Genomic DNA, 25,819 nt, shown 5'->3' with positions numbered 1-25,819 from the left:
CTTAGTGGTGGTGAAGTGAAGTCATGTGACCGTGCTGTAGTTCATTTATAGCCCAACATTAGCCACCTTTAGCTTAGCGGTGGTGACGTGAAGTCATGTGACCGTGCTGTAGTTCATTTATAGCCCAACATTAGCCACCTTTAGCTTAGCGGTGGTGACGTGAAGTCATGTGACTGTGCTGTAGTTCCTCTATAGCCTACCGATAGCTTTTTACTTCAAAAAATCACAAAGAGGTGCTAATATGCAGATTATCCCTAAATGTGTAAGTGTCATAAACGTTTGTTTGACACAGAGATTATTTTCTGCAATAACCCATTGGATTTTGGTGGAGGGAACCAGGGAGAAGCTAATTCCTGGTATGGCGACATTTCCTCTACAAACCTGTTGTGCATCATCATAAAACATTAACATTGAGAGTAAAAAACAATACCAACACTGATTATTTTGGACATTAATATCTTTTCTTTTTTATTAAGACAAGAACTCTTCATTGTTTTGTAAAAATGTCTATTTATGAACCAATACAAAATGTGTATGGGAATGTGGAACTCCTTTTTCTCCATTAATACACATTAACATTTCCCAAGAACAGCAGAGAGACATAAAGGAATCAATCTAAAAACAATGACTGGTGACACTATCAGAACTTTTTCGGGATTCAAACGTGCTTCCAAAGGCGGTGGTGCGAGGATAGTGACAGAAGAAGAAGAAGTAGAAGTAGTAGTAGAAGTACAGCCACAACAAGTTTTCTGATCCTGCTTCATTCCAATAAACAGTGTACTCTTTATGACCTATGTCAACACAAAGCAATACTCAACACATCTTTTACAGTGCACCAAATATTAAGAAAAATACAGGAAACATGTACAACATATATGCAAAATACCACCAAATGTTTGCCTCTTGGATCTAAAATAACGTGTTGCGCTTGATGAGGATGCATTGTACTTGCTTTTATGTGATTTGGTGGGGCCTAAAACTTTGCATTCTACCTGAGATGCAGTCACATCATTTAGCAACGCATGAACCAGAGACAGGACACATTCATTTAATGTGGAGAAACTACACTGTGAGACTTTTTTCCCCACTTTACTGGGCATTTAATATAAAATAAAATGACACATACAGTAGCCTAAACTATCATTATGCTAATTCATCCAAATTGAATCTTCATCTTTCCTGAATATCTACTTGAATGTTGTTTTTTTTGTAACTTTTTGGGAATGAATGATAGGTCAAACATTTGGAGAAACACTCCTGTTCCTACCAGAAAAAAAATGGAACAAAGTAAATATGAATCCCTTATGGTGCGTCCACACTGGATGCTAAGTTAATTTTTCGCGCGGCACGTAACATGTCAAGTCAACGTTAGCTTAGCCTAGCCTGATTGATCCAAACTCTATTCAGAAAACAAAGATGTTTAAAGTGTTTGCCTGCCTTCTTGTGGAAAATCTTGCTAAAGCATTAATTCATGGATTCACTCATTTATATCCGTATTTACTACGGCGAAATATGTTCAATTTGTTGTCTACATTGACTTAAGCCCCGCCTCCTCGCCAGCACGTCTAGTTGGAGTAAACACAAATTATGCCGCGGTTAAACTCAAATCTCCACTTAGCATCCGGTGTGAACGCACCCTTCAGGAAGAAGACAGTATTCAGATCTATTTATTTATTGGTAAGACATATTTTGAAGTTGGATTGAAAATGGAAGCAGCCACCGAAGCGAAATAGCGCTCGCTGTAAAATACAAATCACACAATCTCAGTCCTACACGTGAAGTGGCATCTGCTCTGTGATTCATAAATGAACGATAACAAGTCAGTTAATAGTTTGATCAGACATCAGACTGGAAAACATCGAAACCTAATCAGAAACCCTTCCCCCACCCCAAACCCATCCAAACACAAAACAGCAGTGTCATCAGCATACAGTGTGAACTTAGTGGTAATTCCTTTTACGAGTACAGAATTTAAATTAAATCACGTTTTTAACAGAGGCATGTAGAGTTATGGACACTCCTGTAGTCCCCCTATATCTAATAGAAAACAGCTCCCACCAATCACTACGGCTGCATGATAAAATATCAAACAAATTTAAGAAAATGCACAGATTTTCAGGCGATTATCTAATGCACTTCACAAGAAACCTCTTCACCTCCCTTTGTACGACCCCATGTCTTAATACGGAAAGCCTTCATGCATGAGAATGATATATTAAAGCTATCACGTTGTTAATGTTTGTTGCACATTGGGAAACTCCAATCAAACATGGCAATTGAGAATTGTAAGTGTCCACACAGCAAGAAACACCCTTACCTCCTACTGGTAACAAGTGACATACTCGTGAAAAATGTTTCATCACTAGATATGATTGGTATTGACGCATTTCTATCTACAGATTTGATATGGTTTATCCTATAGAGTGGTGCAGTGACGAAGTAACTTTGTGAGACGATGCCTCGACAAAAAGCCAATTGTTTTTTTCCATTGGATTTAGGTATTTAGCAAAAAGGATGATCTGTGGCAGACAAACGTTTGTAACTTAGACGTTTTGTTCAAAAGGAAAATCTCACTTCTGAGTAATTCCTGACGTCTGAATTTGGTTTCTTCGTGGTCAAAAGTTTATCATTTGAAGCAAAAAATGAAATGTCCAAGCCATCATTGGAGGCCATCTTGAAAATGCCGCCATCTTTGACTTTGTAGTCGTCTCATTTAGACACTTGGTGGCAACCGCTGTTTTTAAATTAACAAGTTGGGTATTTACTGACATTTTTTTTTTCATAGAGGTAAAATCTCTTCAGCTTGTATAACCACCAGACGTAGTTGTAAAATGCTGAGTCACTACCAGGTTTTAGGACTCCTACACCACTCTAAAGATGCTAGCTTTTAACCGTTGAAGAACAAAACATTCATAAATGGTTGCAGCCACCGTTAGGTTTGATGATATGTTTATCGTTTTAAATGTTTTTTACAATGACACGAAAAGCCTGATCCCAGCTCTGACGGTGCAAACCTTGATAATTTGGGGAGTCATTATGCAGGCTTCTTGCTGTGTGAACACATAATTAAGACAAACAATGCCATGAATACACCCTCGTTGCCATGTTAAGAAGCCAGTGCATTAATGCAACCATGGTTTACGACCTCGGAGCACAACCTGTGTATTAACTCCCCTCAAAATAATTAATTACTTTTTGCATTCCTCAGTGCTCCAGAGAAACACATAGTGCTGCAGATAGCTGTAACAATCTCTCAGAAGTGGATACAAGCTCCAACCTGTCAATTTGCATCCCTCTGGGGTCGTTCATTTAAAAAAGCCACTTGCATTTTCAAAGTTGCGACCGTTTTCCAAGATGGCCGCCATTTCCAGCCAAGTGAACTGGATACATTTTGGTGATTTTGGGATTGAATGATATGTTATTGCCAATAGGGGAGTCAAATTGACTAATAAAAAACTTCTTCAGAGCTTTTTTCTGTCATTTTATATTCATTATGTTAAAATGTGGGGCTTATTAGAAAGCATCTGCGACACTAAACCACACTAATACCAGTATTTTATGTTAGCAAAACTAGTTAGCGCACAATGAACACCATTATGTCACCAGTAGGCCTACTACTACACTTCTACACGCAAAAACACCTCAACCATCTCCACTACCACGCATGTTGGGCTACTCAGTTTTCCATTGGCAGATTACGTTGATGTTATGGCTTAGAAATGGTAAAAATAAACTTTTGTATAATTCATGACGTCTGAATTTGGTTTCTTTGTGATCAAAATGTTATGATTTGAGACCAAGATCCTTAATACAGGGCAAGTGAAGGTGATTTTATGGCAAAAAAAAAGACATTTCCAAGCCATCATTGGCGGCCATCTTGAAAATGCCGCCATCTTGGATTTTTGAGTGGCCAATTTTACTACTTGTATCCACTTTTGAAGGATTTCCCTGGTATATTCAATTATCTGCAGCACTAACAGAACCTTATTCACTTCTGGCAGGTGATACGTAGATAGAGAAGCAAAAATAAACGAGTTTTAGCACGTACAAACATGCAGAAAACGATCAACGGTCACTCAAGCTGCTGCATTTAAAGCAAAATGTATGTTGAGATGGAAGTGGAAAGACTGGCATGTCTCTTCAGTGTGAAGACATGAACTCTCCCAAACACGATGAGTGTGACAAGATGAAATCCACACATTGTAATTCTAGTAAAAAATATTTCTTAGTAAGGATTAGTGTAATATACAGCTGTGATTCCATTGGCTTGATTTACATTGGATTCTGTGTAGGGAGGATGTTTTGTGAAGCTTCCTAAAATAAATTCATTTGTCGTTTTAGTTCTTTTTGTGTGTTAAAGTTATGTACAATACATCTTTTGGCCAATTTTAACACCAATTTGTCCGTATTACTGAGCCATCTTGACTGAGAGTGCGCCAAGAAAAACAATTTCAAAACCATTTGCAAGAGCAGATGGAAATCAATTGAATCTCATCATCACAACTCAATTAAAGCTGGTGCGAAAACAGATCATAGACTAAAAGAGAGGAGGAAATAAAAATATTGAAATGGCAGCACGGTGAGAAAGATATTCTCTTCAAAAGGATTATTTAAGAGATCTCCTCTGAGGTTGCAAACACCAATACAAATCATTTCGTATTATCCTTCGCTGCCTTCTTTTTGATTATGTTCTGCGTGTGTTCAGGGGGAGAATATCCAGTACACGAAACCTGTTTCTCATTATGTTCTTTGTACAATGATATGTGAAGCATTCCATGCATTTCTGGAGCTGTCGAAACTTAAATAACGAGCGAAGGGAGCAATGGCTTGAGACAAATCACAGTATACTGGAAAGAGTTTTGCAGTGTGTGAGTGCGGACACATTTAGGGGGGAAATGAATAAAGTGGCTGTGTAATTTTTACTCTCATACAAAAAGCCAACAGCACATCGATGAGGAGATGACACGGGGGGAATGAGGATCGAACACAAATCCAAAGTATGGATAGAACAAGGCACAGAATTTTCTGCAAATGGTTGAACTAAATAAAATCCGTACCAGCAGTTAGGGAGGTGTCGAATGGTGAAGCTCTCTACAGTGATTTTTCTGGCAATGCACGCCAAATCCCCCCAAAACCCCTTCCTCCAACTCCGCCTCCGAAAAAAAACCCTACTCCCATTTTTTGTCCTTTTTGATTTTTTTTTTTTTTACACACAAAACATTCCATCTACATCTGCAGACTAGACTAAACAACGGTTTGAAACCAGGCCTTCTTTCTCTCTTTGAAACCCCTCTATCCTGAACAAACTCCACCTCCATCTCCACCCTTCTTTCCCTCCACCTCTTGCCCCAGAAACAGCTCCATAAAGCGGGCGCTGCTCTGAGGGTTGGGGTCCTCTTTAGATGTAGTATTCCTTCTTTTCGTCTGAGTTGGTGTGCCCCCCCTCGGCGTTGATGATGGCTGTGTCTGCGTCCGCGGCGTCGTCTGCTCCTTTGGCTTCATGTGTGAAGTAGGTACCTGAAGAAGAGGAGGAAGAGGAAGAGGAGGAAGAAGAAGAAGGACAGCATCAGTGACTGGGTAATATCCAGGGTTCAAAGTCAACTTTATTTTCAATCTTTCAGTTTGTGTGTACAGACAGAGATCGAAATACCGTTTCCCACAATACAAAAACAAATATATACAACAATATGTATACAAATATTTATATCCTATATACACAATCAACATTTATACATATGCACACATGTATGTTCGGAGGGTTACTTTACAATTATATTCCCCTACAACTAGTTACCTGTGAAAAAATGTAATCTGAGTATCCCAATATAGACGTAATGTAATCTGATTATTTTACTCAAAGAGACCCTATTCTGTTTTTGTGATTTTCCCTCTCTTGTAGTTTTAGTGCATTGACATGGTCTGCAAAGGCTAACATCCCTGTGTTCCCTCCAGAGGGAGTTTCTCTCCCCCACAAGGACTCTTTAAAGTAGAAACCCTACATACTGATATACACCTGGACATCAGCAGGAGAGGACTCTTTAAAGTAGAGACACTACATACTGATATACACCTGAACATCAGCAGGAGAGGACTCTTTAAAGTAGAGACACTACATACTGATATACACCTGAACATCAGCAGGAGAGGACTCCTTAAAGTAGAGACACTACATACTGATATACACCTGAACATCAGCAGGAGAGGACTCTTTAAAGTAGAGACACTACATACTGATATACACCGGAGCATCAGCAGGAGAGGACTCTTTAAAGTAGAGACTCTACATACTGATATACACCTGAACATCAGCAGGAGAGGACTCTTTAAAGTAGAGACACTACATACTGATATACACCTGAACATCAGCAGGAGAGGACTCTTTAAAGTAGAGACTCTACATACTGATATACACCTGAACATCAGCAGGAGAGGACTCTTTAAAGTAGAGACACTACATACTGATATACACCTGAACATCAGCAGGAGAGGACTCTTTAAAGTAGAGACTCTACATACTGATATACACCTGAACATCAGCAGGAGAGGACTCTTTAAAGTAGAGACACTACATACTGATATACACCTGAACATCAGCAGGAGAGGACTCTTTAAAGTAGAGACACTACATACTGATATACACCTGAACATCAGCAGGAGAGGACTCTTTAAAGTAGAGACACTACATACTGATATACACCTGAACATCAGCAGGAGAGGACTCTTTAAAGTAGAGACACTACATACTGATATACACCTGAACATCAGCAGGAGAGGACTCTTTAAAGTAGAGACACTACATACTGATATACACCTGCACATCAGCAGGAGAGGACTCTTTAAAGTAGAGACACTACATACTGATATACACCTGAACATCAGCAGGAGAGGACTCTTTAAAGTAGAGACACTACATACTGATATACACCTGAACATCAGCAGGAGAGGACTCTTTAAAGTAGAGACACTACATACTGATATACACCTGGACATCAGCAGGAGAGGACTCTTTAAAGTAGAGACACTACATACTGATATACACCTGAACATCAGCAGGAGAGGACTCTTTAAAGTAGAGACACTACATACTGATATACACCTGAACATCAGCAGGAGAGGACTCTTTAAAGTAGAGACACTACATACTGATATACACCTGAACATCAGCAGGAGAGGACTCTTTAAAGTAGAGACACTACATACTGATATACACCTGAACATCAGCAGGAGAGGACTCTTTAAAGTAGAGACACTACATACTGATATACACCTGAACATCAGCAGGAGAGGACTCTTTAAAGTAGAGAGACTCCATACTGATATACACCTGAACATCAGCAGGAGAGGACTCTTTAAAGTAGAGAGACTCCATACTGATATACACCTGAACATCAGCAGGAGAGGACTCTTTAAAGTAGAGACACTACATACTGATATACACCTGAACATCAGCAGGAGAGGACTCTTTAAAGTAGAGACACTACATACTGATATACACCTGAACATCAGCAGGAGAGGACTCTTTAAAGTAGAGACACTACATACTGATATACACCTGAACATCAGCAGGAGAGGACTCTTTAAAGTAGAGACACTACATAAAAAATGCTCTTTTTAGTTTTTATCTAACATTGTAATCCTGCTAGGAATTCCAATGTTTAGAAATGTAACAGAAACCATAATTTATTAATGTAACTTTAAGGGAATACAGTCGTCTTGTATCCTGATGACCTGTTACATGTAATCCATTACTCTCTTGTAATAGCCTACTGTGTGTAGATGACACAAAAGATTAGACCTCTTCAACTAATTATGTAAATCCTTCGACACACGGCCATTTTATTTTACACAAACCAGCCCGCTGTAATATTCAGATTATACATCCTCCTTTCATTCAAATTGGCACGGGTTCTGAAATGGTCTTGAGTGTGTCTCACACCTCCAAATTAACCTTGTTAAGTTCAGAGGAGGAGAGAAAAGGAGGCAGCGCGCCCCTTCAAACTTAATTCACCAGATGTATTCACATTGTGTCGCAGCGGAGGTTGATAAGAAAGGCAATATTCCTGATCGAAGGAGGAAGGGCACTTCAAATAGATATTTTAAAACCTACAAAAGATCCTTTGAATAGATGGAAACGAGGTGCTGCTGACCTGGGATCTGACTGTAAGAAATACAATGTCTTACTACTTTTCACGGTTTTGTTTCATTCTACTTTTAAAACATCTCTACATTTGTTTAACTGCAATCATCCTTTAGCTATTATAATTCTTACTTCATGTATCTGTTAGTTTACAGATGATTAGCTAATACAAAATATAATATCGTAATGATGGCCCTTTTCAGAATCGTTTATATATATTCAAGATTTAAAGATTCAAAGGCTCTTACGTTAGGAATGTAGAAATGGCAACGATGGCAGATGGTCTCATAATCTGCACTATTAATAATAATAATAATAATAATAACTGATATTTCTACAGCGCCTTTCAAGGGACCCAAGGTCGCTTTACAGGAATAGGGCGAGCACAAACAAAACAAAGGTCAGACAGACAAAACAACAGATCGATTTAAGGGCCGAAAGCCTTGGCAGACAGATGGGACTTGAGGGCCTTTTGAAGGCGTCCAGTGTGGGGATGTTGCGAATCTCCGCAGGGAGAGCGTTCCAGAGGGTGGGGGCTGCCACGCTGAAGGCTCTGTCCCTATTCTATTCTACTCTGTTTCTTTGTGCACTATTTTAACATGTTTTATGGTTTAATGTCTTATATAACTATGTTCCATTGCCATTTCTAGAGTCGGTGGGGGCCCTATGCAAACATTCCCTGGGGGCCCCTCGAACCAGCGTTTCATCACCCCCCCCGCGTCGGAGCGGAGCACGACAACGAAACTTAAGATGAGACGCGGCATTTCACGGCGCGCTATGCATGGGGCCGCCTTGAGGGGGTTTCCCGACATGTCTTTGCAGTAAATGAAAGGGTGGTTCATGTTGTCGTTGCTGTGGTCCTTCTTAATCTACCTTGTCTGGGGGCCCCCTTCTGGTCCGGGGCCCCCAGCTGTTGCCTGCCTTGCCTGTTCGCAAGGTGCACCCCTGTGTAGCGGCTGTGCATATGATAATAAAACCTTTGAATCTTTGAATAAGCATATACAGCTCTGGAATAAATGAAGAGACCACTGGAGCATTATCAGCTTCTCTGGCTTTGCTATTTATAGGTTGGTGTTTGAGTACGATTAACCTTTTTCATGTTATTCTTTATACTACGGACGACATTTCTCTTTGTTTGAATTCAACAGACTCTGCAATGGAAGCCATACGTGTAGAGATTGAGATTCAAGAACAGTTTGAAGTGGTCTCTTAATTAGTTCCAGAGCTGTATGTGATTCTGAAAAGACCCATTACGCAAAATAAGTACTTTTTCTTTTGGTACAGTCCATTAACAAAGGCACAATTACATTTGGTTTCTAAATAAAATGTCATCTTACTCTAAGCAAATACTATACATATATTGTATTCTACTGAATGCAGAATCACACATTTCATAATTTATTAATTGTAACATGTATTTGAGTAGCTTTTAAAAGCATGTTATTATTATTATCATCATCATCATTATTTATCAAATATTATTAGTATTAAAACTGTTGGGGAATAATTAGCCCTAGTGTCCTCCTTCGCCCTCTGACGCAGCTGCCCAGCCGCTATCTCCCTTAAGGAGGGGCTGCTCTAGCAAGTTGTTGTTGTTTGTGACCGGGCAGCACTCGGTCAGAGATAGTTATTGTTGTGGGACACTTGGAACACATCCTTCTCGGGGTGTAGATGACCCCGAGCCATAAGCGACAACAAATGTGATTCAGTGTCCTCAGCTGTTTAGTCTGTCTATTGAAGAATGTTGATTATTCTCTCAGAATTAGCTAAATGCATGGGTCTGGGGTAGAGTTCTTCAGAATTGGTTTGGCGTCTCTACCGTGTGGTCAGACCGTGACATGTCTTGTGAATTCTCCGGCCGAAGCTCCGAATAAACCGTCAGTGTTTGCCATCAAAGCTCCAGCTCTCCTCGTGTCTCTGTCCTGATTCCATTGCTACAGAAGTTTCTCCCACAAAAACTATTTTATTATTATGTATTATCATCATCATTATTAGTATTAGTATTATTAGTATTATTATTCCAATCACAGGGTATATGCAGGAACCCTGAAGTCACATGGAAGACCTTTTAAGACCTTTTTTAAGACCCTTTCCATACATTTTAAGACCTCATCGCCACTTGGAGTTCTAACCGGTTACCTTGGCGACACACTTTACCTCACATTGACTATATAGATGTTTGGCCCATGGTCAGAGAACACATGGATCAAGCCCAAGAAGCCCAGAGGAAAGTGTATAACAGAGGTGCCCAACCGCGTGAGTTCCTGCCCGGGGATAAAGTGCTTCTCCTGGGCCCCACCACAGAACACAGATTCCTGGCATCGTGGCAAGGTCCCTATGAAGTGGCAGAGAAGGTGGGACTAGTCAACTACAAGGTACGCCAACCTGGCCGTCGCAAACCATCCCAAATATACCATGTTCAAGAAATGGTACGCCCGAGAGGCACTGCTGTGTTGTTGTGTCCCCCTCTTCTCCAGACCAGGAGGTGGCCGAAGTGGAATACGGTCCAGGGCTGTCCAAAGCTCAGTTACAGCAAACCAAGGAACTGGTTCAGCAGAGTTTGGATGTGTTCTCACTACGACCTGGACGCACAACGGTGGTGGAACATCAAATCCACACAGAGCCTGGCCAAAAGGTAAAGATGCGGCCCTACCGGGTGCCGGAGGCAAGACGGGCGGCCATTGAGCAAGAAGTGCAGAAAATGCTGGCTGTGGGGGTGATTGAAGAATCTCACAGTGAGTGGACCAGCGCTGTCGTTCTGGTTCCTAAGCCCGACAAAACCAACAGGTTCTGTAATGATTTCAGAAAATTGAGTGAAATCTCCAAGTTGGATGCGTATCCTATGCCCAGGATAGACGAGCTGATTGATCGGCTTGGGGAAGCCAGGTATATCAGCACTCTGGACTTGACGAAAGGGTATTGGCAGGTCCCACTTGAAGCAGCCTCAAGAGAGAAGACGGCCTTCGCCACCCCCACAGGTCTGTACCAGTATACTGTGCTTCCCTTCGGGCTTCATGGAGACTCAAGACTGATGGACAAGGTCTTGAGGCCACATCGTGAGTATGCAGCTGCCTATTTGGATGACGTTGTTATCCAGTGACTCATGGGATAGCCATCTCATAAGGCTCGCAGCAGTGCTGGAATCTCTCTGCAGGGCGGGCTTGACAGCCAATCCAAGAAAATGCAAGCTTGGACTGGAGGAAGCCGAGTATCTGGGCTTCACCATTGGGCGGGGCAACGTTAGACCACAAGAAAGGAAGGTTCAGGCGATCCAGGACTGGCCACGGCCGTCAACAACGAAACAGGTGAAAACCTTCTTGGGTCTGACGTCCTACTATTGCCGTTTCATCCCAAACTTCTCCACAGTAGCCTCTCCCCTTACAGACCTGACCAGAGACTCACAGCCGCTAATGGTCAAGTGGACAGGAGAGGCTGAACACGCCTTGGAGGGACTTAAGAGGGCTCTCTGCGCACGGCCGGTGCTGGTGACCCCAGACTTCAGCCGGGGGATGATTGTGCAGACGGATGCGTCAGAGGTGGGCAGGTGGTACTATCCCAGGAGGTTCACGTGAGGAACACCCCGTCATGTACATCAGCCGGAAGCTGAACACAAGGGAACAAGGGTATGCTACTGTGGAGAAAGAAGGCCTAGCAATAAAATGGGCTCTTGAGCGCCTCCGGTATCACCTCTTGGGACGTCACTTCACTCTGGTAACTGATCAAGCCCCACTGATCTGGATGGCAAATCAAAAAGACACTAAAGTAGGAAGGTGGTTTGTCTCACGACAAGAGTTTAACTTCTCTATGAGCCGGAGCCAAGCATGGGAATGCAGATGCCCTGTCCCGTAGAGATGCCCTGTGGACCATGGTCACCTCTCCTCGGCCAGAACTGAAGGGGTTAGCGGCCCGGCTACGTTAGCCTTTGTATAGTTAAAGGTATTTTTGAGTTTAACAGCAATAAAGCCTCTTTTTTGGACTTGAACACTGCCTCTGTCGTGATTGCTGCACTACCACTTTTCTCTTTATCTGCCCAGTCCTGTTACAATACTTATTGAAAACAAGCTACACAATGTAATACCTTGGAAAATGCAGTTTAGTACTTTTTAATAGCCTTACTTTTCTTTTTAAGACCCTACGGACACCCTGCTATCATTATTATTTAATTTGTATTATTATAATGTTTTTTCTGCGGTTAATCTGTTGTATGTACTGCATTAAATGGCCGTGCGTTGGATGTTGAACTTGTGAAGAAAGTGCGTTCAGTTATAAATAAAGCTTTGTGCAGCTTTCACACAGACTGCTGTAGATAATGAGCCTTATTCCAGTTTAACGCAGTGTTTTTCTGAGCCGCCCGTCTTCTTTCTGATCATCTGACTCCAGAATCACCATCAACTAAAGTCTCCCACACCTTTAAATGGCCTCATTTACAGTGCTTCCTCTGCAGAGCGCTGCATGCATCCGAGCCATTTCCTTCCCGTGTAAGACATATCAAAGTGTGACATTTGTTATAGATTATAATCATTTCTGTGTTGTGAGGACAGCATACAGATGGTGTTATGTATTCAGCAGGACGGCGTGTCATTCCACTCACCAGCAGTAACCCGGGGCTTTATCAAAAGCCTCTCTGTTATTAGTAAAGGATGTCGTCGAAGGTTTTTAAATATATTTCTCCAAAGTAAAGCGGCTACAGCTAATAAACTTTATAGGAACAATCTGCGTTTGAGAGGAACGCTGCGGAGTAGTTCTGAATCGGATACAGTTGTTCAATATGTGCTTTTATTCATAAAATACTTCCAGGTAAAGGGAATATTCCTGAGCATTTCTATAGCTACTACATGCTTCAAGAAATTCATTTAACACCTTTTAACAATGTGTTAAAGCAGTTGTTTCCATATATACAAGCATACGTTCACATTTCCTTTCTTTGTTTTGAGTAGCTGTTCTTAAAGTTTGCCATCATTATTGAACTCAAGCGTTTGTTTGTACATTCAGTCAGCTGAATGCGATGCTTGGAGATCTACTGTTTGTGTGTTTATGTTGTGTACAGTGATAATGTTACAACAACAACAACAGTAAAACAATCTATACGTTTATGTTTTGTTCCTGTATTTCAGTTTCACAAAAGATAACTTGGATAAATCAAGCAAGAAATCACGTCTTCATTCGAGGACATGCAGAGTAGAACCTGCAGATTTCTATAGATACGGTATTACGGTCTGCAATAGTATGGTTTGTTTTCGGCTGGTCATTTAGTGCAGTTCATCTATGTTATTGAGTCTGTTTCACCATCTGTATACGCTAGCTTTCCCAGCTACTGTGCATACTTTTATTTGCAGTGAACACTAATCCTCCCCATGCAGCTGTACTTTCATAAAAGCCTTCTTTATGAAGCTGATATATATATAAATATATATTTCCAGCTCAGTACCTTTGTGTCTTGCAAAGTAGCGTCCCAGCACGATGAGTAGACAGAGCATGGCGAACACCACCACGGCCACGACGCCCCCGATCACAGCGTGGTCCACCGTCCTCGGAGCGCCCTCTCCAGCCCGGGAGTCTGAGGAGGAGGAAGGAGAAACTTAGATACAAACATTCATCGAAGGTCAAAGTGATCAGGGTGTAGGTGTCGTGCAGGCAGAGGTAGGAAGTAGTGGAGTACAAATACTTCGTTACTGTACTTAAGTACATGTTTCTAGTGTCAGTACTTTACTCCACTACTTATTTTTCTGACGACTTTTTACTTTGACTTCTCACATTTTGAACTCAAATACCTGTACTTTCTACTTCTCACATGTTGAACTCAAATACCTGTACTTTCTACTTCTTACATGTTGAACTCAAATACCTGTACTTTCTACTTCTTACATGTTGAACTCAAATACCTGTACTTTCTACTTCTTACATGTTGAACTCAAATACCTGTACTTTCTACTTCTACATGTTGAACACAAATACCTGTACTTTCTACTTCTCACATGTTGAACTCAAATACCTGTACTTTCTACTTCTCACATGTTGACCTCAAATACCTGTACTTTCTACTTCTTACATGTTGAACTCAAATACCTGTACTTTCTACTTCTTACATGTTGAACTCAAATACCTGTACTTTCTACTTCTCACATGTTGAACTCAAATACCTGTACTTTCTACTTCTTACATGTTGAACTCAAATACCTGTACTTTCTACTTCTCACATGTTGAACTCAAATACCTGTACTTTCTACTTCTTACATGTTGAACTCAAATACCTGTACTTTCTACTTCTTACATGTTGAACTCAAATACCTGTACTTTCTACTTCTTACATGTTGAACTCAAATACCTGTACTTTCTACTTCTTACATGTTGAACTCAAATACCTGTACTTTCTACTTCTTACATGTTGAACTCAAATACCTGTACTTTCTACTTCTTACATGTTGAACTCAAATACCTGTACTTTCTACTTCTTACATGTTGAACTCAAATACCTGTACTTTCTACTTCTTACATGTTGAACTCAAATACCTGTACTTTCTACTTCTTACATGTTGAACTCAAATACCTGTACTTTCTACTTCTTACATGTTGAACTCAAATACCTGTACTTTCTACTTCTTACATGTTGAACACAAATACCTGTACTTTCTACTTCTCACATGTTGAACTCAAATACCTGTACTTTCTACTTCTTACATGTTGAACACAAATACCTGTACTTTCTACTTCTTACATGTTGAACTCAAATACCTGTACTTTCTACTTCTTACATGTTGAACTCAAATACCTGTACTTTCTACTTCTTACATGTTGAACACAAATACCTGTACTTTCTACTTCTTACATGTTGAACTCAAATACCTGTACTTTCTACTTCTTCACATGTTGAACACAAATACCTGTACTTTCTACTTCTCTCATGTTGAACTCAAATACCTGTACTTTCTACTTCTCACATGTTGAACTCAAATACCTGTACTTTCTACTTCTTACATGTTGAACACAAATACCTGTACTTTCTACTTCTCACATGTTGAACTCAAATACCTGTACTTTCTACTTCTCACATGTTGAACTCAAATACCTGTACTTTCTACTTCTTACATGTTGAACACAAATACCTGTACTTTCTACTTCTCACATGTTGAACTCAAATACCTGTACTTTCTACTTCTCACATGTTGAACCCAAATACCTGTACTTTCTACTTCTCACATGTTGAACTCAAATACCTGTACTTTCTACTTCTCACATGTTGAACTCAAATACCTGTACTTTCTACTTCTTACATGTTGAACACAAATACCTGTACTTTCTACTTCTCACATGTTGAACTCAAATACCTGTACTTTCTACTTCTCACATGTTGAACCCAAATACCTGTACTTTCTACTTCTCTCATGTTGAACTCAAATACCTGTACTTTCTACTTCTCACATGTTGAACTCAAATACCTGTACTTTCTACTTCTTACATGTTGAACACAAATACCTGTACTTTCTACTTCTCACATGTTGAACTCAAATACCTGTACTTTCTACTTCTCACATGTTGAACCCAAATACCTGTACTTTCTACTTCTTACATGTTGAACCCAAATACCTGTACTTTCTACTTCTTACATGTTGAACTCAAATACCTGTACTTTCTACTTCTCACATGTTGAACTCAAATACCTGTACTTTCTACTTCTCACATGTTGAACCCAAATACCTGTACTTTCTACTTCTCTCATGTTGAACTCAAATACCTGTACTTTCTACTTCTTACATGTTGAACTCAAATACCTGTACTTTCTACTTCTCTCATGTTGAACTCAAATACCTGTACTTTCTACTTCTCACATGTTGAACTCAAATACCTGTACTTTCTACTTCTCACATGTTGAACTCAAATACCTGTACTTTCTACTTCTTACATGTTGAACACAAATACCTGTACTTTCTACTTCTTACATGTTGAACACAAATACCTGTACTTTCTACTTCTCACATGTTGAACTCAAATACCTGTACTTTCTACTTCTTACATGTTGAACTCAAATACCTGAACTTTCTACTTCTTACATGTTGAACTCAAATACCTGTACTTTCTACTTCTTACATGTTGAACTCAAATACCTGTACTTTCTACTCCTTACATGTTGAACTCAAATACCTGTACTTTCTACTTCTCACATGTTGAACACAAATACCTGTACTTTCTACTTCTTACATGTTGAACTCAAATACCTGTACTTTCTACTTCTTACATGTTGAACTCAAATACCTGTACTTTCTACTCCTTACATGTTGAACTCAAATACCTGAACTTTCTACTTCTTACATGTTGAACTCAAATACCTGAACTTTCTACTTCTTACATGTTGAACTCAAATACCTGTACTTTCTACTTCTTACATGTTGAACTCAAATACCTGTACTTTCTACTCCTTACATGTTGAACTCAAATACCTGAACTTTCTACTTCTCACATGTTGAACCCAAATACCTGAACTTTCTACTTCTCACATGTTGAACTCAAATACCTGTACTTTCTACTTCTTTCTTTCTTTCTTTCTACTTAGAGTCATTGCGTGCCTATTGATTTGAACACGATCTGTGTATCCATCATGTCCATGGCTTCAACATGTTGTCTTTTGGGTTGAGTAACCACTAGTTATTCTCAGAGGAAGTTTTACCAACAACAACATGTTTGATTGCAATCAGGAACCGTTTTAATAAACTTAGCACGATGAGAGTTACCATATTCTTCACTTCACGTCAGTTTTAACTCAGAAATTAATTCTGTGTTTCGGTTTTGACGGAGTTTACCGTCTGTATTTCATAATCAGTTCAAACGGAACGCCCACCACTGCAGTGTTTACATGTTCTTGCCATGTCTGCGATGGTGTGACCACTTTACACTGTATTCAATTCATTTAATGCATTTCTCTTTCCTCAGTCATTTTCTTGTAAATCCCATCCCTCTACCCCCTCCTCTTGCTCCTCTGCAGAGCTGACAGTCACTAGTGACCTCTTTTTGTGCGATCCTCCCTCAGATGCATAGGCAATGAAGAGAGAGTCAACAAACAAGCTGTGACTCCACGCTGTCTGAGAAATGCATGACATTCAACACTGTTTTCATACCGTCAATTTCGGAAATGCAGTAAAAGATTTGCATTTAAATGTACAGCACTTTCCACTTTATGTTCTGATATAACGCAAACGAGGTGGAAGGACTTTGGAATAACTAACCAAGATACTTCTCTTGAGAAGAAAGTAGCAACCAGTCGCATACGGTAGGTTATTGTCTCTAAATGGTCAATGGTCATAGATAGGTAGATAGATGGATGGATAGATAGATGGATAGATAGATAGATAGATGGATAGATGGATAGATAGATAGATAGATGGATGGATAGATGGATAGATAGATAGATAGATGGATGGATGGATAGATGGATAGATAGATAGATAGATGGATAGATAGATGGATAGATAGATAGATGGATGGATAGATAGATATATAGATGGATAGATAGATAGATGGATAGATAGATGGATGGATGGATGGATGGATAGATAGATAGATAGATGGATGGATGGATAGATGGATAGATAGATGGATGGATGGATAGATAGATGGATGGATAGATAGATGGATAGATAGATGGATGGATGGATAGATGGATAGATAGATGGATAGATAGATGGATAGATAGATGGATAGATGGATGGATAGATGGATAGATAGATGGATAGATAGATAGATAGATAGATGGATGGATGGATAGATAGATAGATGGATGGATGGATAGATGGATAGATAGATGGATAGATAGATGGATGGATAGATGGATGGATGGATGGATGGATGGATAGATAGATAGATAGATAGATAGATGGATAGATAGATAGATAGATGGATAGATAGATAGATAGATGGATGGATGGATAGATGGATAGATAGATGGATAGATAGATGGATGGATAGATGGATAGATGGATGGATGGATAGATGGATAGATGGATGGATAGATAGATGGATAGATATATAGATGGATGGATGGGTGGGTGGATAGATAGATGGATAGATGGATGGATGGATAGATGGATGGATAGATGGAGAGATAGATAGATGGATGGATGGCTAGATAAATGGATGGATGGATAGATAGATGGATAGATAGATGGATGGATGGCTAGATAAATGGATGGATGGATAGATAGATAGATGGATGGATAGATGGATGGATGGATAGATATATAGATGGATGGATGGATAGATGGATGGATGGATAGATGGATAGATATATAGATGGATGGATAGATGGATAGATGGATAGATGGATGGATAGATGGATGGATGGATAGATGGATAGATATATAGATGGATGGATAGATATATAGATGGATGATGGATGGATGGATGGATAGATGATAGATAGATAGAGAGAATTAACAATTACAAATAAAATGAAACGGTTATATAAAATATAAACAAAATGATATAAAAATATTCTGGATAATTAAAATAAAAAGTCAAAAATACTACAGGTCTTTTATAAGAAAGGAGAAACTCATGGCAATATGCCAGGATGTGTAACATGGTGGAAGTCCTATTTATAAAGAAATACAGGTTCATATTGTATCATGTTTTTGATAGAATGCGGTTTCAAACAAGCTATGCTACATGTTATATTGTAAAGTACACACTTCAGAGACATGTTCTGTATATATCTGAGGCCTGTAATATACTGTTGAAAAAGAGGATAATAGGGGACCTTTAAGACGTGATATAAGGAACATTTCACATCTCGATCGCTGAAGAGAAACAAGACCCTCTGACGTTCATCAGATCTGTTTGACTCTGTGTTTGAGTCGAGGATTGACTGGTGCACAAAAGAGTGTAAAGTGTTGTGTTCTGGTTTTCCGTTTCAGTATTCGTAAACTGTGACTGAAAGAATATTGCTTTTCATTTATTTTGTTGTTCTCTTTTGCAACAAGGGGCAGGTCAAATACGATTGTCTTCTCCTTGCTCCTTTCCACCATGCGCTATATAAAAAGTAAGAGTAAGGGGGGCTTCAGGCAGTCCTTACGGTGCGTCCACACGGCGGTGTCGCGTTGAAGCTTGCCGGTGGGCGTGTCTGGCGTGCGACCAACAACCAATCACATTAATCTCCCGCCCCGGACACACAAGCATGCGGTTTGATTGGCTAGAGCCTCTACTGGCATTTGGTTTGATTGGCTGGCGCTTCCGACGACGCTTGATAAGTTGAACTTGTCTCAACTTTCGAAGCGAAAGGCAAAGCGACGGAACCGCAATGCAGTTCGGCAAAGCGTGACGTCCCCCCATTCAAAGTGAACGCTCCGTTGAAGCACGCGACGCTGCCGTGTGGACGTAGCATTCAGAACTATTCCATTAGCTTCTCACTAAAAAAAACCTCCTCTCTAACACTATTTTTCCCCAGAAAGAGAAGCAGAAGCCAATACTTTATTAAGGAGAAAGAGAAACATCAGAGACCCGAACGGAATAAAAGAGAGGGGGGTCAGCTGTCAGACCCAACAAAACATTACCTGATGGATCTAATGGGTTATTTTGACTTCAGATTTTCTTCTTTAGAGCTGGGCAGATTCAATTAAAGCGAGAGCAGGGATCCTCTGACATCCAATTCTCTCTCGTCAGGCCGAGCTTTAACACTCTGTCCTATTACCATGTTAATGTGGACTCTGGCTTTAGGGTGTGTGTGTGTGTGTGTGTGTGTGTGTTGTCAGGGGGCAGGAGGTGGATTGGACGATGGCTGTAAAAAAAGGTCTATATCAGACTATCCTTGTGTGGTGTTTAAATCAAATTCCCACATTTGACATTTTAACTAAAATAACATTTATACTCATATTTTAGTTTTTCTTGTCCATCCAGTGGAATAAACATAAATATTAATAAAATAAATGTGTTTATAGGGTGACTTTACAACATCTGATCAGGGACTACAGATTAACAAATCATAATAATAATAATAATAATACAATTAAATAAATACATAATAATAATACATAATAAATTGAAAAATATTGTATTATTATAAATAAATAAATACACTTTGGATTTAAATTAAAACTCCATAGACTGGGTATTTTTTTGTTTATAGATATCATGGATCATCAAGGCTCTGAAACAGTCTGGAGCTCAAAGGCTTTCTCTCTTGCCGGTTATACCACAAGGGGAGTTCCTTTCTACTTCCTGCTTCTTCACACACATGCTCTCCAGTGCAGGTTAGCTCTGAGTGTTAGCGATGCTAATGTGAACACCGACCATATTACGTCCCAAACAGTCGGGCAATGTTTCTGATAGCAACGTTCTGATTGGGCCGTGGGTCCACATTTCAGATATTACGTCATATCGGACGCAAATCTGGATCAGCTCCGTTGTTCCCCGTTTTTAGAGATGTGGGTACGGAGGAAAAGAGAGAGGGTTTGTTTTCTGACTCTGCGTGAGACACACCGGGGACACATGTTGATGTATAACAGACATACAAAAGTGCATTTTGCATGATAGGTCCCCTTTAAAGTAAAGAAACTGCAGCGTTAAATTCTGAACTGCAGTTGTTAACGCATCCAGTTCTCCTGTTGTCATTAGAGCTGATAACATGTATGTTTTTAACTTTTAACTTTGCAGCATTTGCAGATCAATAAGAAAACTGAGGTGAGACGTGATTAGAAATGTCTCTTCAAACATGACAGGAAATGAAGAAAACAACTAAATCAGAATCCATTTTCTCTCGTGCCCTAACTAAAAACTAAAACAACACATCTGGTCTTTTCACAGGAGGATGTGTGTTAGTCGTGTTTTCATTACTGATTGTGCTCCGGCAGAATAATGTTTTCCTAGTTTTCCACAAAGTGTTTTACAAAGTGGGTCTGATTTAAAAAATAATAGCTGTCATTTCACATAAAAAGTCTCATTTCCTGAAATCAAAGTGTGCGTATTGGGTTTGGACCCCTGCAGTTCACTCAGACACATTAAGAGGTCCCTGGAAGGGCGGCTGTTTCCTGTCTGAACCAAGCAGGAAATAAGCGAGGGTTGTCTTGTATTTGTGTTCTTTCGACTCCACTTCGAGCGATAGAATGACTAACAAAGAACTGCTAACAGAGCACTTATATACTAATAAAGGACTGGCTTATCTAAAGCCAGTTGAGCAGCACTTGAAACGATTGGCTCTTTGAAACCTGATGTTCTTATATGATTCTGTTTTCCTCAAGGTTGTGTCTTCCTGGTCGAATGTACTTATTGTAAGTCGCTTTGGATAAAAGCCTCAGCTAAATGCAATGTAATGTAAAGAGCTCTGCTTGCATGTTGGTGTCACTTTCTGCAAGCACTCAGTCCATGCATCCCATAAAGAGCTATTTGCATGTCATATCAGTGTGTATCGCTGACGAGCAATTACTGTCAGCCACTGAGGTTCAGTCCATCTGTGTTATTATCTCACAGCGAGCAATCACCATTATAGCCGTTATTCATAAAGAAGCACCAAGGTCCTCTTGAAAGGCAGAAGTTGTAATTACAAAACAAGGCTTTTTTTTAAGGCTTGTGGTGCATTTTAATTACCTAAAATATTTGCTTTAGTTATTTAACTTGTTATGGCCTTCATTCAGCAGTACAGGTGGCGCACTACTGCTAAATAGTCGCTCTAAAATGACCTTTAATGAGATAATTCTCACATATTTTATCACAAAATGTATTATTTATATCTCATGTTTTTGTCTTTACCTTTCCTTTAAACACTTAATCAATCAATTTCCCCTTATACAATTTTCTTTTATTAGACAAACTAACCTAACACTATTTTAAAGGAACCTGTAAAAATACATTCAATAAAAGTAATTTTTTAGCTCAGCGCCGACTCACAGCTAAATCTCCATTTTTAAAAATAGGACATAAATTATAACACCATCACAAAGGGTCTTCAACAAAGTGTCCAGAGGGCTGATCCGAGGGCCAATCAGCAGTGGTCATTCCGTCAGGGGGGGGGGGGGGGGGGGAAAGGTCACTTAATATAGAGTATTTTAGGACGTTTTGTCGGGGCCTGATATTTGAGCAGAGGAGATCTCCTAATTGGATCTTCTAATCTGCTAATTAGTGATTTCACTGGTGTGCCTTCAGACAGAAGGGCAATCAGGAATATGTGTGTGTGTGTGTGTGTCATAAGAGCTCGTGGAGATCCTCTTCCATTGCCCACCACACTCAGGTTAAAGAGTGAAGGTAATTAAAGTCCCAACGAACCTCATTCATTGAACCTATTTAGAAATGTCAGCGAGCTCCTGACGTGCAAGAGACGCAGAGTTAGGTTCATTTAAAAAAAGACAGTCGTCAAAAACTACAAGCTAAAAGGTCGAATACATTTTAAAATCACACGGTTTGGACTCCAGCTGTGGTTTAAGAGACATGGACAGGAAGTAGAGTTTGTGATGTGAAGTCACTGCTGAAACCAAGAACTCTCGATAACGTGTGAGATTAAATAAAAACCCTACAGCACAAGTTCAACCAGGAAGACAGTCTTTTATTACTCTCTCTCCTCTCAATAAGTGATCGGGGGCGTCACTCCCCAGCTTAACCAATCACTTCGCTCTATTCTCACAAGCCTATCATAGCGCTCCGCTAACCCTTGACCCACCACCAGGGTCAAGCTAAGCCCCTCCCCTTCAGACCGAACCAACTATCCATTCACCACCACCAGGGTCAAGCTAAGCCCCTCCCCTTCAGACCGACCCCAACTATCCATTCACCACCACCAGGGTCAAGCTAAGCCCCTCCCCTTCAGACCGACCCCAACTATCCATTCACCACCACCAGGGTCAAGCTAAGCCCCTCCCCTTCAGACCGAACCAACTATCCATTCACCACCACCAGGGTCAAGCTAAGCCCCTCCCCTTCAGACCGACCCCAACCATCCATTCACCACCACCAGGGTCAAGCTAAGCCCCTCCCCTTCAGACCGAACCAACTATCCATTCACCACCACCAGGGTCAAGCTAAGCCCCTCCCCTTCAGACCGAACCAACTATCCATTCACCACCACCAGGGTCAAGCTAAGCCCCTCCCCTTCAGACCGACCCCAACCATCCATTCACCACCACCAGGGTCAAGCTAAGCCCCTCCCCTTCAGACCGAACCCAACTATCCATTCACCACCACCAGGGTCAAGCTAAGCCCCTCCCCTTCAGACCGAACCCAACCATCCATTCACCACCACCAGGGTCAAGCTAAGCCCCTCCCCTTCAGACCGAACCAACTATCCATTCACCACCACCAGGGTCAAGCTAAGCCCCTCCCCTTCAGACCGAACCAACTATCCATTCACCACCACCAGGGTCAAGCTAAGCCCCTCCCCTTCAGACCGACCCCAACCATCCATTCACCACCACCAGGGTCAAGCTAAGCCCCTCCCCTTCAGACCGACCCCAACTATCCATTCACCACCACCAGGGTCAAGCTAAGCCCCTCCCCTTCAGACCGAACCAACTATCCATTCACCACCACCAGGGTCTAGCCCCCGGGGGGTTTCATCAGATCGGTTCTCCCCTCCCGAATGATTCTCCCGCACAACGGGGCCTAATCGCCAAAACTCCATTACATTAATTTGTGTATTCCTGGCAATAAATATGTGTTCTATCAAAACCGTCTCTCCTGATTGAAGTATTATTAGCAACAACACGGCGACTCCACGGCGATCCCCTATAGAAATTAATATTTGAACTTATTACGGGTTTCTTGGACCTCCTTCTTAATTGAGTCTTTCTACACTTAAGATTAAGAGGGGGCCGCCACATACTTTCTCCGTAATTGAATTAGACAAAGCAAAGAAGAGAGTGACACTTAATTTCATTATGAATTAATAACTTTTGGGCGTTACAATGACAGTTGTAATGAGGCGTTTCCTACTGGGAATAAAACACACTAAACTTTCCCAAACTTCTGGATGTAGAATTGAAACGCAGCTGAAAGAAATTGTCTAATTTCCGTCTGGAAAACAGGTGCACAGGATAATGAGCAAGACGCTGTTTTTGTGTTATCGAGAGCTTTGTGCACATAATGAATGATATTTCAGAGCCAACACAACACGCTGCCTTGAAGGGAATACGGCATTATCGGCATTATCTCCAAAGAAACCTTGCACCTTGTTTCCCTTTTCCTCTCTGATGGAGCTATTCATCATTAATCTAATCACGCTCGGTGTTCATCCAAAATGTAATACAATTATGGGCTATAACTGTTCTCAGGATATTAAGCTGTATCTAGGCCACGGCTGGCTCAATAAACACCTTCTAATCATGTCTTTTAGTGGTCTCCGGAGCCTCTTATCCCAACACATCCAGGGCTCAAATGAGTGTGCAGCACAGATGCACATTAGTCCTGTTAATGGGGACAGAAAAGGAAAGCCAGTGGAGCTTCTCTACATCCAGGCCTTTCTCCTCTCAGGCGTGATTATCAAACCCCCTCCTTCTGTCACTGATCTGGCTCCATTCCCTTCACTCATTTCAACCCGGCTGAAAAACTCCCCAGGATGTGAAAGCACTTCACTTTAACGGTTTTTTATTTCTTTTTTTATATAAATATTAGTGCTGTCAAAATTATCGCGTTAACGGCGGTAATTAATTTGTTGAATTAATTGCGTTAAAATATTTAACGCATTTAACGCATGTGCAGAATGGCCCGCCCCATACGTGCCGCCAGTGGCAGCGCCAGGGTATGGCTGGGGTAGGCTACACCCATACCAAGAAATGGCTTAGCCCCACCATGAGACACGATGTTAAAGTAAGCAGAATAAAGTCTGCCAACTCGCGCGGAGTAAATTGCACAGACAGCAGTTAGTCAGACTGATTTCAGTAGCCACGGTTTTGAAAACCTTTGTCACGTAGTGATCGTCTTCTCAATAGAACATCTTTGATAACGGCGTGGTGTTGTTGCAGGAAGTCCTGACGGAGAATACTTTTGCTGTAGTACAGGGGTGCACATAACTGGCAGGTTATGTGCGTGATCTGAAATGCGTACCGTCACTTGTGTCACAAAGCGCATTTGCGTACCGACGTACTTGTGAAGCTTTTCCAGAAGGCGGTTAGATCACCGGACGACAGAGTCGGTCTCCGTGTGCACAGACAGGCTGCTGTTAACGTCGGTCTGTACAACGGAACTGTGCCAAAACTACGCCAACCGGCTGCGGAGGGAGACTCCCCCCTTCACTGGAGAACTGCGCTAAAACAGCTGATCACAACGTTCACACTCTGTGGTCACAAAGTACTCCACTAGCCGCCCCCCCTCTGTCGACTTTCCTGAAGTACTCCCCGTTGAAAGAGATCAACGTGTCATGAATTAAGACCCCACGGTTTGATGACTGATGGGTGTGTGGGTTGTCTTTCATTTTGACACGCAGAAAAATGTTATAATAAACATAGATACTGTATGTTAAATGGATATATCCGCCTTCTTTCATTTATCTTTCCATTCCCAACAATATACATAAAGAAATGGCATATTTTGGACATAGTTCGAATGGTGATTAATCTGATTAATTAATTTTTAAGCTGTGATTAATCTGATTAAACATTTTAATCGTTTGGCAGCCCTAGTAAAAAGGCATGATTTGGCAAAACTAGCATTTAGCTAGTGAAGCAACAGGTGAGCAAAGCTTCATTTGTTATTAAAACTAAAAATCAAGTGCAA

The 25,819-nt window shown here is 40.8% G+C and overlaps 1 protein-coding gene across 1 annotated transcript in view; it reads right to left on the bottom strand.

Annotated features, from left to right (window-relative positions):
• Window positions 1-451: 451 nt before the first annotated feature.
• LOC117458568 (cell adhesion molecule 1-like) overlaps window positions 452-25,819 on the bottom strand; it is a 539,809-nt gene continuing 514,441 nt past the window's right edge. The window contains exons 9-10 of the mRNA XM_034099144.1: window positions 13,566-13,694; window positions 452-5,517 (exon numbers count right to left, since the gene is read on the bottom strand). Coding sequence (XP_033955035.1) covers window positions 5,399-5,517; window positions 13,566-13,694 — 248 coding nt within the window. The 3' untranslated portion in view covers window positions 452-5,398. The remainder of the gene's footprint in view (window positions 5,518-13,565; window positions 13,695-25,819) is intronic.

This window comes from Pseudochaenichthys georgianus, chromosome 14, assembly GCF_902827115.2.
Source record: "Pseudochaenichthys georgianus chromosome 14, fPseGeo1.2, whole genome shotgun sequence".
Classification (NCBI taxonomy): Eukaryota; Metazoa; Chordata; class Actinopteri; order Perciformes; family Channichthyidae; genus Pseudochaenichthys; species Pseudochaenichthys georgianus.
Note: the sequence above shows the minus strand (reverse complement) of the source record. Positions and strands in the feature narration are given on the sequence as shown.